General features: G+C 36.4%; 1 protein-coding gene and 1 long non-coding RNA gene across 2 annotated transcripts; one reads left to right on the forward strand and one right to left on the reverse strand.

The window, feature by feature from the left end:
• Positions 1 to 1,100: 1,100 nt before the first annotated feature.
• loxl5b (lysyl oxidase-like 5b) lies at positions 1,101 to 7,374 on the reverse strand. The gene is made up of 7 exons (XM_028019679.1): positions 6,274 to 7,374; positions 4,177 to 4,285; positions 3,658 to 3,795; positions 3,284 to 3,440; positions 2,681 to 2,776; positions 2,446 to 2,561; positions 1,101 to 1,463 (listed from the first exon to the last, which is right to left on the reverse strand). Exons 1-7 carry the CDS (start codon positions 6,926 to 6,928, stop codon positions 1,457 to 1,459), a joined length of 1,278 nt encoding a protein of 425 aa, XP_027875480.1. The 5' UTR covers positions 6,929 to 7,374; the 3' UTR covers positions 1,101 to 1,456.
• Positions 7,375 to 8,689: 1,315 nt separating this feature from the next.
• Positions 8,690 to 13,865, forward strand: LOC114145853 (uncharacterized). The gene is made up of 3 exons (XR_003595781.1): positions 8,690 to 8,783; positions 9,005 to 9,192; positions 13,384 to 13,865. It is a non-coding gene; the product is annotated as an uncharacterized LOC114145853 (long non-coding RNA).
• Positions 13,866 to 15,124: the final 1,259 nt, after the last annotated feature.

Genomic DNA, 15,124 nt, shown 5'->3' on the forward strand with positions numbered 1-15,124 from the left:
GACAGTAAGAAATGGCCTCTGTTCATTCCTCTCTGGACATGTTTCAGTAGAAGTGACACAGAAACACGAGATCCCGTTATTGTGCCTTCACAGAGATCTGTCGGCAAACATGCCGTGTTTGATTGCAGCTCTGTTTGTGTTTGAGGCCACAAGCTGCTCAACCACATCCATCAAAAACAGAGCTCTTCTGCTCACCCGACAGTGGGAAAAAGAGGTTTTTGCACCACAGGATGCTGCAATAACATACAATTATTTTCATTTTTATATTAAAACACAAATATTTATTGCAAATAAAGAAGATTTCACATAAAAATGGAGGCAATTTAGATTTACTTTAGAAATGTTGCTCACAACAGAAAGTAGTTGGAGGATGATGGTGCAACATCTTTTCCAATGACTTATCGTGTGATTTTAGTTTAATTTCTTATTTAATAGCAACACCGCAATTGTGAAATTGTGTGTTTTTTTGGACATCTGCAGAATATCAACAAAGATTTGTAATGGAAATGCAGCTTTTGTCAATGTCCTGTGAGGAAATTGGTCATAATATTTAGGAACAACCCAAAACCAATAAGGTTTTAGTCTAACTGGAACATCAGCGTCTTCGTTGGAGAGAACAACTGGAAAGAGAACATTTCTAATTGATCAGTAAAAGCCCAAATTAATTACATCCATACAAGCGATTTGTGTTGGTAAAGTTCTGCCTCCAACCTACGCTTGTAAATAACAAATCAGATGTGAGGTTGAAGGAAAGGTTGCAGGATAATCAGTGTTTTGTGTGTTATGGGGAACAAATCTGATGTTCCCTGAAAATATTTGGTTGTTCTGTTTAAACCGGACATTCCTTCATTATCACAGCTACTTTTGGTCAAGCCCACATCCACCATGAGGTTGCCATGTTTGTGCAACAGTTGCCAGAAGTAACACTTGACAGTTGTTTCAGTATCCCGCTGTGTGCAGCTTTTTAAATAAACCAAACTACATAACTCGGGACGGATCTTCGAGGTTTCCGAGATTGTTTTCCCCAGAGTTGGGTTCAGACTAAACAACATTCACTTGACGGCCGTCCGGCCTGAAAGATGGAGCCTGACCAAAAATGCTGCTGGTTTTAAAACTTTCCAGGAGTTTTATTGTTAAAATATACAAGTAACCCTGCGGACACAGACGGGACAGAGCAGAGCACAACAAGAACAGAGCCGAGAAATGACAACAAAACAAAGATTTAAAGCCACTAAGCAATACTTCTCAAAGCAACAGTACTTGCTGAGTTTGCATAATCAAGTAATTCTTATTAAATCTCTAGTTTCATTCACAATATTTTACAGAAATGACCAATAAATGCAACTTTTTCCATTTAAATCTGTAATACAAACTTCACCAGTTGCTTTTTTCAGAATACAGGAGGCGACGTTCTGCTGCAGAAATCCAGCAGCTTGATGCAGGAGTTTATAAATATTTAAGCCCTGAAAAAAGAAAGACATGATAAATGTAAGGCATATGACAAACCGGGGTTTACCTGCATATTATGGGTAATGGTGTTATATGAATGATGGTCTTTAATGATTTATTTTTGCTGTTCTGCAACCATTAGTGTAAAAAAAATATTATGGTTTGCATAAACTGCAATTTATTGAAGAATTTCTGTAAAATCTATGCAAATGTTCACCTAAATTATTTCACACATGATGCTGAAGATCTTTTTACTTCACAAAGTCATGACCTGTTTACTTCTGCAGAACATTAATCCCACTTACAAGCAAACAATGATTTATTTGTCTGCATTCATTGGATTAGCAAATACTCAGAGAAATGTGAGAAAGAAAAAGTTAAAACTTTAGATGTGCACAACGTGGAGTAATTTAAAAAACAACAGATCAAACCAAAATCTATGTTCAGACATTTGCACATAAGTCCAAGATTTCTGTGACTAATTAGTTTAATAAGAAACCACAAACTGTCCAGCTCAGATGAAAGTGAATTTGTTTGAACATTCAGAGACAATTAAAGAAAAGTCAATGCTCATGAAGTTGAAAGTGCTGAAACATCTCCATAATTTACATTGACACAACCTCCTTCAAACTCAGGAACTCCTGACTTGATTAAAATTTTCAAATGCTCACATGGAGAAACAGCATTACTTCTGGTGAAACGTTTTATGTTCATATCAGAAAGACGTTAAGCTATTTGATCATAAGGCATGGTGTTCACAGTGTCATGCTATGGGACTTTTTTCAGCAACGGTGCTGCTCAAAGTGGATGGAATAAGGAAGGAGGACTACCTTTAAATTATTTTATCTCATACTTCAAAGAAAGATGATTGGGAAGTGGACACAACTTTCACATTAATTTCAAATTAATCAAGTTTTACCACATTATCTGTAACAGAACAACGAAGTGCGTAGCTACACGAACTGATTATTAAAAGGTTTCTAAAGTGGTTGGTACCTTGCTATTCGACAGCCACGTGTCTGAACATAGACGCCTGTGTATATGACGTCACACCTCACAACGTTGTTGGTGAAATCTGATTCCAGGACGTGGAAATTGGGATTCACTGTAACCTGAAGAAAACCAAAAAATAAATAAATAAATAATGGAAACTTCTGCAGGAACATTTTTAATGTTGGGAGTTCTGCTGTGAATTCATTGAGATCATAAATCAGGAGAATGAGTCGTAAACCTGTAGGATGTAATTTCCTGGAGGCACGTCGGTGATGTCGATCCACTGGCAGTCGATGTTGGCGGCGTAAGTGTCATGGCAGCCTGGACTCAGTCCCTGAAAACACAAAAACATATACTAAAACTGTGAGAACCTGGGAAAAGTTTGAATTTCTTCTTGATGAAAGATCAATTTATCTTTTTATTATAACTGTCTTTATTTTAAACAATAAATAAACCACAAATAAAAATCACACACAACTGAAACCATAAGTAAAATGCATTGTGAAATATTTATGAACAATATATCCCATTAAAAATTATTAATCATCAAGCTCATTTTAATTTAACAAGTGATTAATTGCTAAATTGCTTATTGTGAATAGTTTTGGAAGGCTTTCCATTCCTTTCTGACCAAATTAGGACAAAATCCTACTTAAATATTTTCTGGAAAAGGCAGATTTTTGACAGGTTTTACCAAATACTCTCTTGAGGAACAGAAACTCTGCTTGACGGCAGCTGGAGGTCCGTTTACAGTGGCCAACAGGCCCACCTGGACTTGTATGTTTGAAGGAAAATCATAACAGCTATAAAGTCTTGGCTCACACTTCATTTCCAGCTCTACCTGCGTGTGAGACGTGCAGGCGTAGCGTCGTCTGAATCCGGGGTCGCAGCCTGTGTCCTCCAGGCAGAAACTCGCCTTGTGTCCCTCAGCCACTTTACGTCCTGTCATGATGTCCAGCAGGTCGTAGTTACTGAAGGCGTCCATGCTGTGGAAATGCCTGAGGATATAAAACAGATTAAGCTGAACTGAGAATAACATTTTATTTCTTCTGGCAGGCTTCAGGAATGCCTCTAGGGACACAATTTTATTGTTATGGCTATATTTTGGGGTTGTGGTGATGCTTTCCTGGCTCGTCAGATCAGAACGGAGCAGCACTAATCCGGCCATCTATAAACAAAATGATGCGATGTCTCTTATTTCTACATTAAACTCACTGGTGACAGCTATGCCAGTCCCACTGATATCTGGGCTTCAGCGGGAGGAAGTCTGCGGTTCCTTGGTTCTTCACTTTCTGTGGGAATCGCAACAGAACCCTGAAGTCGATGTCTCGAACGTTGGGCGCATAAGCCGACCTTGGATGGAGATGAAAATAAAAAATAAAAAATGGGATAAGAGGAGCTGGAAAGCACTGCTGCTGCTGCTGCTGCTGGCTGAGCTCCCAGCTCTAGTTTTCTTAAACGTATTGAAGCACAAATGATTTGTTCGAGTGAGCTCAGTGCTTTTGGGAAAATCAACCCAGAACATTTATGTCTTGGCAGGATTTTATTCTGGCCAGCCACTTCTCCATAGGAAGATCAAACAGCTTTTATAACTTCACCCAAATAAATGAAAAAAGAAAAACCCAAAACAACCTAAAGCTGAGACGTAAAGGAAAGTTTCTTGTGCTTGTGTGAGTTACTGTGCGGACGTGCAGCTGAGTGCGTACCAGACTTGAATGACCTTTGGAAACGTACCTGGACAAACAGTTTTCCTCTGCAGCACAGCGTAGCGCGTACATCTGCATGCGCTGGACGTAAGTCCCTGCTTGGATGGCGTAGGGGTCTGGAATGAGGTCTGGCAGTCCTGGAGAGGGAATAAGAAGGACAATCCAAATTATTTAGGCTGGAAACAGTTTGTGGAGGTGAAATCTGGACTAAAAAATGTTTGCATTCCTTCACGATCATTGTTTCTGGTATTAGCTTGATTCAAAGACATTTTTCTCAGTTCACATCATTGCTCTGGAAACTGAAATATTCACAGAACCAGATGACTCAAAGGATAACCATCAAATTATACAAGTTGGGAATTAAAAACAAAGTCTTACTGTTTACAAAATATGTTTTTTTTACACATTTGTTAAAACTGTCTTCATGTTGTGACTGTCTGTGAAAAGATCGATCGCCTCCATCTCCTCTCTGAGCTACTACTGCCTTTTGAAGAAATGCACCACTTCCAACAAAAACCAACCAATCAGAGCCAGGAGGAGGGTCTTACTGCTGTCAATCAAGCTCATGTACTCACTGCTCAATGTGGTATGTTGGTGGAGAAACAACTTAAGAAGAGTTTTTATGTTTGGCTGTATTTCTCTCCTACATGAAGCAACTGAAAGAGCTATCGCTAACATTAAATCTTTCCTTTAAAGCAGTAGAAAGTACTCCTGATTAGGTAGCAATATCTGCACAATATTTATATCAGAAAGGACTGGTTAAAGTGCAATAATTGAGCAATAAACTTTCATTTTTTAAAACAAAATATATATTTATCCAGTTAGACACAGTATCACAGCAGCAGAGTCATGGAAGCACACATTATTTTCCAATATTATCGCCAAATTCAAGACTAGAACTTGAATCTCGAATCTTGAATCGGTCAAAAAACTGATTAAGTGGTTCTGTTTCTCAGTCTTCTCAAGCCTGTAGTTATCTCTGTTTCTGGAGCAGCCATTAAACTTTTCCTTTCCACTGAACTTTCCAATAATGTGCCAGTTTACAACACTGAACAGCCAACTTCTTAAGCGATGAGTTGGTGCGCCGGAAAACTGCCAAGTCAGCAATATCCTCAATTACCATGGAGGCCATAACTGGACCGAAAGATTTCCGTCTTAAATGTTGTAGTTGTTGTTGTTTTGTGTTAAAAAAAATTTTATCTTTAGAGAAACAGAATTTTAGATTGTAATTATAATAGATTTGAATTAATTAAATTAAATCGATGACATTTTAGATCACATTTCAATTTATTGAGATGAATAAATGACGACTTCCTGAGAAGTACATTAACAGCCAGACATCCTGGCTGTTCTTTAAGATATGAATGAATACTTTTTATGGTAATAAAATTTGACATTCATCTTAACAAACCCCCTAATCTTAAGAACAATCACTAATCAAGGATTATCCAATTCAGTTTGTACATTTTAACTTCTGGATATCAAACTCCATCAGATGCTTCCTGAAAATGTTCCAGTTTTTGAACATACAAACACACATTTTTACTCCAGTAAAAGTAAAACTTTTTTTCTATTAAGAGTAAAACATGTGTTAACTGATCAAAACATCAATCTTTTAATGTTTAAAAGTTACATATTCAGACAGATCAAAATATAAAGTTATGATGAAATTTTGGTCTTTAAAAACCTAAATGAAAAGAATTCATAACAAATTAACAAAATGAGGCAAAATAAACATTTCCAAATCAGTTTCTGTCAATATAAAAATACAAAGGTTATGAAACTTTAACAAAAAACTGCAGGAGTGTGTTCATGTCCGGTGAATTTTTGGTTAAAATGTATTTGTGAAGTAACTCAAACTAGAGTATCCAGTATGAGTAACTTCAAACTGGAAATTACACAAACTGATACTTTTACTTCAGTAAGGTAAAAGTATCGCTACTTTTACTTTTACTCAAGTAGCGATACTTCAAAATAAAATCACTCAAGTAATTAAAATACTCCTTAAAGTATTTTTTCCCAAAATGTTACTCAAGTGAATGTAACTAGAACTCCGATTAAAATCGAGGCTTGTTTTTAATGTGACTGGATTTGTTCCCAATGAAAGAGACACTTTTGGACTCACCATTTTGAAAGTACCTGGTTCCGTACCCTGTGCCGGGCGGGTGGCGCGTCCGGCCCACTGACCTACCTCTGGCAGGATACATGTTGTAAAAAACAGAGTTCCTGTGCGTTTTGAACGGATTTCGGGGGTCGTCGCTGACCATGCCGTCCCCGTCAGCCTCGTTTGTTAGATAAACTCTTGACACTGGGAGCGGAGCGGGAGCGTCAGATTCGGTTTCCAGAACTGATGGATGCGCGGGTTGCCTGGAGACAAGTATCCCGTCCCGCAATGCGCGTAATTGTTGGAGTTGCTGCTGCTGCTCTCCTGTGTTACTGGATGCTCCAACAGCTTCTCTTCTGCTTAACGATTCTCTTAAACTCCCGGATGAAGAGGAATTGAAGCGCTGTGCGTCAGTAAACCTCACAACCTGCGCTCCTCTGTGCGCACCCGGCACATTGCTGGCAGCGCCCTCCCTCCTCCTGCTCAGATAAACTCTGGACTGGCTGCCAGACCGAGCCGGAGCCTGGTACTCTGATCCGGTGCTCATCAAGCTGTAAACCTGCCCGTTGTTCTCCCACTGGATGCGGTGCCGCCAGGGTCCAGCCGGGCGCTGCTGTCCAAAAACTAAAGGCAGAAGGACTTGGGAAAGATATAATAAAACCAACCACTCTGCCATGACAAAAATAAGAGAAAATAAAAAGAAATGCACAAGTTTAAATGATATGTTATCAGAAACCAGGTGCAGAGAAGCTGGAAGAAGAGGATGAAAAGCGAAGATGCGCACTCGGGTCCAACTCTTGGAAGCAGCATAACTTAACAGCTTGAACAGAAAGGAGGGACGGACCTGGCCTCTGGAAATTTGTCCAGTTACTTTTGTAAAGCCAAACTCCCATGACGATGAATTAACCCTTCCCTCGCCATGGTTAACTTTGGTTACACGAGGACGTTTGTTCAGTAAACTTTACGCACAGGTGTGAACACCGGCCATCCCAACGCTACCATTAAATCTAATTATTTTCCACGAAGAAAATCACCCAATCTTTTAATATCTTACATTTACCTGCGCATCTATAATTAAACATGTACTTTTTTCTCAAGTGTTGCAGATCTGCAAATATAACAAACCGCAGTTTTTTCCTATTATTATTATTATTATTATTGTTGTTGTTGTTTTCATTTGTAAAACTGGAATGTTGAACGGTCTTATAGTTTGCTGTATTGAAAATATCAAAAGATTCCTAAAATTAAAAAAAATAAAAATAAAAACCTGGTTGGAGTTCACACGTAGCGATGGCTTGACTCAGTTTTAAACGTTCACCAGAAGGCGGCAGTATAGGTCTTTCTATTTCTTGATATTTCATGTTTTTGTTGCATTAGCGTTGCCCAATGTGTCTTTGAATTTTCTTAAAATGTGGGTAATGAGGTGCACAAAAAGGATAGGCAAAGTTTTAACATTCTTCTGGATAAATGCAATATTGTTGTTTTATCCTTGTTTTTTTCTGTTCTGATTTTTCAGGTTTATTTTTGTTCATTTTGGATATTTCTATGAAATAATAACATTATTTGAGGCATTTCCAGTAGCTTAATGTTAGCCTGCTTTGTTCGCTCCTAAAAAAAGCAGCTCTTACTCTGAAACGAAGCCTTCAGGGTCACATCAAACCTGCGGATTTCCACATGGACAAACTCAATGCCTTCGTGAGAAAAACTGAGCTATTCAGCTATTTTTATTTGGATCCAGATTCCATCTGGATGCTGTGCAGTTCGAAGGATTTCTGCCTTTATTTTTTTACTTTTGGATGCAACACCGTCTCAACAAGGTCTTATTTATAGAACCAGGCGCAGCTAGTTAGCATCTCAAAAGCGCAAATAAAACCTGAACTATGACCCTAAATCCCAGGGGAGATGAAAAGGATGTTTGGCGAGCATGAGAAAGAGAAAATCTTTTCCATCTGTCATTAAGGGGAAGCGTTATATCTCTAACTATCAGCAAAGATTCAAAGTGGAGCGGCAAAAGCAAATGTGGTGGATTAGCAGTGATTGCTAACAGCTGATGGTGTCATTCAGGACAGTTTGCTCAATATTGAGCTGTTAGCATGTCATGACACAGTCAGTCTTCAGTCAGAGGCCTCTTAAGAGGCCTGCAAGACTGACTGCTACTGCTACTGGAGAACCGTCCTACCTGCAGATAGATAGATAGATAGATAGATAGATAGATAGATAGATAGATAGATAGATAGATAGATAGATAGATAGATATTCATCTTCTGTCAGATGGAATATCACCCAGTAACTTTTCCTCAGCCAAATAGGGCATTGTCATGGAAAGCTGCTCTATTTTTAGACAGAGAAACCTTCCTCCTGTTCTGAGTCCGGCTCCGCCCCGTTCTGAGTCCGGCTCCGCCCCGTATTGGGTCCAGCTCCGCCCCGCTCTGCTGTCTGTCACCACCCATATTTATAAGAATCACCGAGCCTCAGCAGCGGTTTGGCAGGAGACCTCCTGAGAAGAACATGTAACCCACAAAATATAGCCAGTAAGTATTAACGTTGAATTGAGCCTTTATTGTATGTGTGACCTGAAAGTAAACAAATCACAACAAATGTTGCACCAATAATAGTTATTACTGTAATTTAGTAATGGTTTGGAAATAAAGCAAAAACGTTTCTGGTTGTTTTGATAGTACAGGAGCAGCAGCAGCAAATTACTCCCTGAGTGAAAGACTAATGCTTTTACACTTTGAATATATCAATCTAGGTGACCAAGGCTGCTCACAACTTTGATTCTTGTGAGAAATAAAGAAGATGATGGTCTTAAAATGGTTTTACTAGAAGAAACTCCCCCCGTTCCTGGAATATACCAGTTGTGTTTTTACTCGTGCCATTCTGAGGAGTAAAATGATAAATCCAGAGGGTTTACCACTGATCTCTGGGGAGACAAAGCAGGTGAGAAGCTGGAAAACTGTTTGAAAAAATGAGAATGAATAAACTCTGCTGCTGTGTGTGTGTCAAAGCCAAAAAACAATAAATAAAATATGAATGTTGAAGGAAAATGCTTAATTAAAGTGTAATATTACTGAGTAAGTCATGATTTGAGACGTCGTTTAGTGTGACATAGACATGCTAACCTTATCTGCTCAGTCAGCTCTCCTCGTGTTTCAGCCCTTAGCCACATGCTGCTCTGTCCATCATCACGTTTTTCATTCATCAACATGTGACAAATTAGTGTTGCAACTTCAACATGTGATCTATTAAAAAGAGTCTGACCTTTAGACTGTCTTGTGTCGATCACATGTATTAAACTTAATTTCTTTTATGAGACAGAGAAGCAACAATAAACCAGAAATATGTTGCTGGAAAAAGTTTAAGTTTTACTTTACAACATCTGATTTGAAGGATGTGATTATTGAGCTTTACACAAATGATTAACAATCCAGTTTAATTCAGTTTATTAATGTAGCACCAATTCACAACAAATGTCATCTGAAGGCTCTTTACTTAACAGTAAAATCAGTGATACTAGCAGCAATATTGATTAATCTGTGTCTTACGTTGTCCTTAATACACTAAGTTTATTTTTCTGAAATTATATATTGTTAAACTAAACCAAATGTAAGAATATTACTTGTGTTGCTGTCTCTGGACATGTTTTTTATGCCACTTTAAAGTATTATTTGCATTGTTAAAGCAAAAATGTTCCACATATAGAGGAGGTAATAATGAATTTATGTGTATTTTTTAAAATTCTCCAACTAAAAAATGTGAAATTATGCAGCTCACGTTGCTTCTAAAAAAATAAGAGGCCACTTTAAATGATCAGTTTCTTTGATTTTACTTTTTATAGGTTTATGTTTGAGTAAAATGATCATTGTTCTTTTATTCCATGGACTACTAACGACAAATCTACACCATTCCAAGCAATAATTTAGTTTTTATTTGCAGAAAATGAGAAATGATTAAAATAAGAAAAAAGATGCAGTGCTTTCAGACCTTAAATAATTCACAGAAAACAAGTTCATGTTAATTTAGAAACAGCAATACTAATGTTTTAACTCAGGAGGAGTTCAGGAATCAATATTTGGTGGAATAACCAGGAGGTTTTCAATGTTTTTTTTTTTCAGAGTTGTTTTGCTGTTTATAGCTCAACATTAAAACTTGTCGTTTCCCTTGAACTTTTAAATATTTCAATAAATCATAACTACAAAAGGATCACAACAAACTACCAACTAAATGTTTAATGGAAGAAAAATTAGACATGGTTGATGCAATTGTGCTCAGTCCCCCTGTGGTGCTTCTTTGTAGAATGACCTTTTACCTTTGACCTCATTCGCAGCTGCAGGTCTTTCATAGTTTGTCTCTGTTGGCTTTGAGACTGAAAACTTTTTCCATTCTCATCTGATGGAAACTGTTTGTTATTTTTGACACTTAGCACAGATATTCAGAGCTAGCTCTAGACTAGACTGATTGTAAATAACAGAGTTTGATCTAAATTACGATATTTCTGCCTTTGCTGCATGTTTAGGGTCACTGACCTGCTTGAAGTCTCACGTCTTTCATCGTCCTCTAACAGAATATTTAGCTCCATTCATCTTCCAGTCAACTCCGATAAGTTTGCTTTCCCTTCATATTTTTATCTTTTATTCAACAGTAGCTTTCCTCTTGGGATTTCAAGTCTTTCCCTTAGATTTTCAAAGAGATTTAGATCTGGACTTTGACTGGGCCGTTCCACAAAATGTGGGAAACGTTCTAGATGTTCAAACTGTTCACCTGACATGTTTACAGACATTTTTAGATGCCCTTATTTTACATATTAATGTTCTTTGTTTCTGGCCTTATGTTTTGGTTTCTTTTCTGCTTGTTCCTGCCAACAAAATGTATTTTCCCACAGTAAGATGCTGCCACCACCGAGTTTTAGTAGGACTGGGGTGTTTAGGAAAATGCCCACATGAGATTTGTAATTAGGACAAAATATGTACATTTCTGTCCCATCTGTACAGAGGACAATAGTAGTAGTTTTGTAGATAAATTGTCCCACCTGAGCTGTGTATCTCTGCAGCTCCTCCAGAGTCACCTTCAGTTGTTTCTGTGATTAACTCTCTCTTCGCTCAGCCAGTTTAAGTGGACGGCCATGTTGTTTTAGGTCTGCAGTTGTCACACACTCTTCAGTTGTTAAATAATTAAAGAGAAATCAGTGAGATGTTCTTGGGAAATTGTTTTGTAATCTAACTCTGTTCAAACATCTCCACAATTATTGACTCAGTGGTTCTTGCATGAATGGTTTCCTAGGTAACCCCCTCTTTCTGCCGCCTTATCACTAATTAAAATGTAAGCAATTATCTGAATGTTTTTCCAGCAGAAAGCAGTAACCTAATCTCCCAAGAAGTAGCCAATTTATTTCTTCATGATGGCACAATTATTATTTTCTAATTCTTCTGTGCTCCATCCTTTTCTAATGTACTGTAAAACATTTGAAGGTAGTTCAATTTTAAAATGAAAGTCCTTATTCTGCCTTAAAAATGCAATTTGAAGTCAACAAGAAAATTGTTTTGGTTTTTACTCAGAAATTAAAGTTCATGAGGTTGATTTAACAACAACAAACAAGTTGTCTAAATATAGTTTTTTTTTAATTCATTAATCTTCAATTGAGTTTTAACTTAATGCTGCAATTTAAACCAAATAATTATTTCACAATATGAAAGAAAAAACTAGTCGAAAAACATACGTTTCTCTATTATTTTCTTACTCACAATATCAAGTTAAAATAACTTATTTTACTTTAGAATAATTTACAATCTTATTTTAAATTGCATGGACAAACTTTCAGATCTGATAATCAATTTGATTAAACTTCACAATGAATTCAGCTCAGAAACATTTAGTGTAAACAGGACATTAACCTCAAGCATTAAAATAAACATTTATCCTAATAACACACCAGAGTCAGATCAATTTAACACACTTCCATCTCAGGGTACAACATGCCGCTAAGCATTCTGGGAAATAGTTCCCACTCTTCTCTTTTTCTTCTTTCAGTTTTTTTAAAGTGCTAACCTAGAAGCTCTAGTTTATTCAACTCTTATTAAAAAGTCGACACAACAGTTTATCTTTCACAAACTCACACATTTAGGTTAAAAATCTAAAACTCACTAAATTTATTTGACTCAAAGACACAACTGAATGCTGCTCAAATGTTTTACAGTGCAGTACAAAATGGCGGCTGTTTATTAATTATAAGGCAGTCAATTATGCTGGATTTAATTTAGGAGTATCAGAGGAAAAGGGGTCTGTTTGGAAATGAATGTTGCTCGTTGCAGATTCAACCACTTTGAAAACCATGTAAAATTTTCCTTTTATTCCACAAAATATGCAGCTGAGTCATTTTAACTTTTTACTTACTTGAGTAACTTAAAAAAGAAAAAAACCCATTTAGGATTATTTTTTACTACACTATACTTTTAACTTTTATTTAAGTAATATTTTTTATAAAATACAACTATCCTTCAGTTCAGGCTAAAGTGAGACTCATTATTTGTGAACAAGGTTTGTTTTCAAATGTTATTTTCTGCCTGCTGCACAGTTTGGCACTAGAAGTACTTCACCCTGTTCAAACATATTTTTTATTTGCATTACTGACTATAAATATTAGCTTCATAATTTTTTTTTATTATTTGGAAAATTTCTGCCTGAATCTATTTTTTTTTTTATTTGAGGTTTTAAAATACCAGAATTTAGATACAACTACACTTTTGTCTCACTGATTACATTATTTTTAAATATTAAATCAGATGTTTTTACTTGTTGTTACTCAGTAGTTTAGTAGTTTTTAAACCACATATTTTTTTTACTCTTACTTGGACAGCTACGTTTTACTTTTATTTGGGTAAAAACATGTTGAAGTGGTGCTACTTTTACAATTTTTGGAAACTACCAAACTCTGTCTGTCAGCAATTAACTGCACTGTTTCATTACTGTGTATATCTTCTGAAATCATGACAGATAAATAAATGAATTTGTAATTAAATTAATTGTTTGTAAGAATAAGACAAAAACAGTACTAAGAAGTACTTTTACTCATGTAAGAGAAGGTATTTCTGTGTCATTTGCACATGATTTAAGGATAAACTCCTTCTCACACAGCATGGCTCATGTGATATGTCTCCTTATCTCCTGTGTCATTGCCTCTCCGTCCTTTTTTGGACTCCCTGGCTGGCCGTCCGGAGGTTTCCATGATGACTGATCACATTACATTTGGGGGCAGGACAGGGAAACCACACAGGGCTTCAGAGCTGTGAGTGGGTGTGTTGCAATCAGTAATTGGCTGTACATTTGTTCCATATATTCCCTTGAAGCCTCAGGGCTCGAGCCTAAATTTATTCCTGCTCTTCTGGCATGTGAAGAACCCCGCAGATGCATCATGAGACCCTGACCTTCCCCCGACACACCCTCGGTAGTGAAAATGCTTTGAATATACAAACTGAGGTCTGTCGTTGAGATTTTAAGATTGTAAGGATTGTAATAACCATATTTAACAATTATTTTCTGTTTATTTTGTTTGTCTGCCTTTTTTTTCACTTGGTTTTCATTTTAAAATGCAAATAAAGTGAAACTACACCACTTTGTGTTTTGTCTTATTTTACTTTTTGGCATATTCTGATAAATCATTGAAGCAGAAATCATAAAACTAAACAAAAAACTAAAGTTTATCAAGGATTTTAGCCCTGATTGGGACAACATAATATTACAGGATGCAGAAAAATGTGGTGTAAGCCTTAAAACCAACAGCTGGTGCTCTGGGCGTTGGATTCAGCCAGACATACACAGTTTGTTCTGCTGCTGACTCAACTTTGCCCGGCTGCAAGGGAAAGAATATTTTACACATGGGTTTGTTGATATGTTACCTTTAGAGGTCCTTTAATAACTTCAAGAAACACAGAATAAATCTAAAAGCAGCATATTTAACCAAGAATACATTTGGTATTTCCAAATTTAGCGTTTACAATTTGCTACATGGGTCAAAGTAACAAATTAAAACTGAAGAAACAACAAATACAACAAATTAAGTCATAGTCATCATGGGCGTGAATGGAAAATTAAATTGAGTTTTTATTGATTTATTCAGACAAACAGTTGAATTTATTGTCTATTTTTTACATCTATAAAAGGTTAAAATAATAAGGATTTCTCCTCACTAATAGTTGGTTAAATGTCCTTGAATTTGTCTTTGATCACATATTTTTTGTTGCTACCAACTCACTTCTGGCATAATTGTAGCTGAAAATGTATCGCTCTTCTTGGAGGGTTTGATAGATTTTAGTTAAATTGTTTGATTTTCTGCAACAGATTCAACATTTTAATGACAATTTAAATATGGTTGAGATTGAGGTTTATTTCAGATGCTAGCCAGTTTTATCCTTACTGTGTAATGATCAAATATGAGATGTTTTGTTTAGTTTACCTCTATTTGTTGTGTAATGCTTGTGCTGCGATGTGGTTTGTATTTTTTTAATTGTACGATTGCTTTTGTGGGTATGCCCCAAATTAATGTTACAATTGGGACAATAAACTCATAAGTAAAATATGCTGTAAAACAAAACACAAAGTGTTTGAAAAGGGAGCAGGAAGAAGCAATGGCGACTTATCCAATCCTGTCCGTAAATCTTCTTCAAACAAGTTCTTAATCAAACTAGAGATTCAATAAATACAAATTCACTTCATCACCTATAGATCAGAGCCTAATACGCACATAAATTAAAAATAGAATTTTATCTCATCCACTTTTTTACGCATTATTTATGTACTTCTTATGTTTTTCTATTGAATTGTGCAATATTTTTATTTTTGTTTAGTTTCATCATCTAAAATCAAAATAACTCCACAA

This window comes from Xiphophorus couchianus, chromosome 6 (genome assembly GCF_001444195.1).
Source record: "Xiphophorus couchianus chromosome 6, X_couchianus-1.0, whole genome shotgun sequence".
In the NCBI taxonomy this organism is placed as follows: Eukaryota; Metazoa; Chordata; class Actinopteri; order Cyprinodontiformes; family Poeciliidae; genus Xiphophorus; species Xiphophorus couchianus.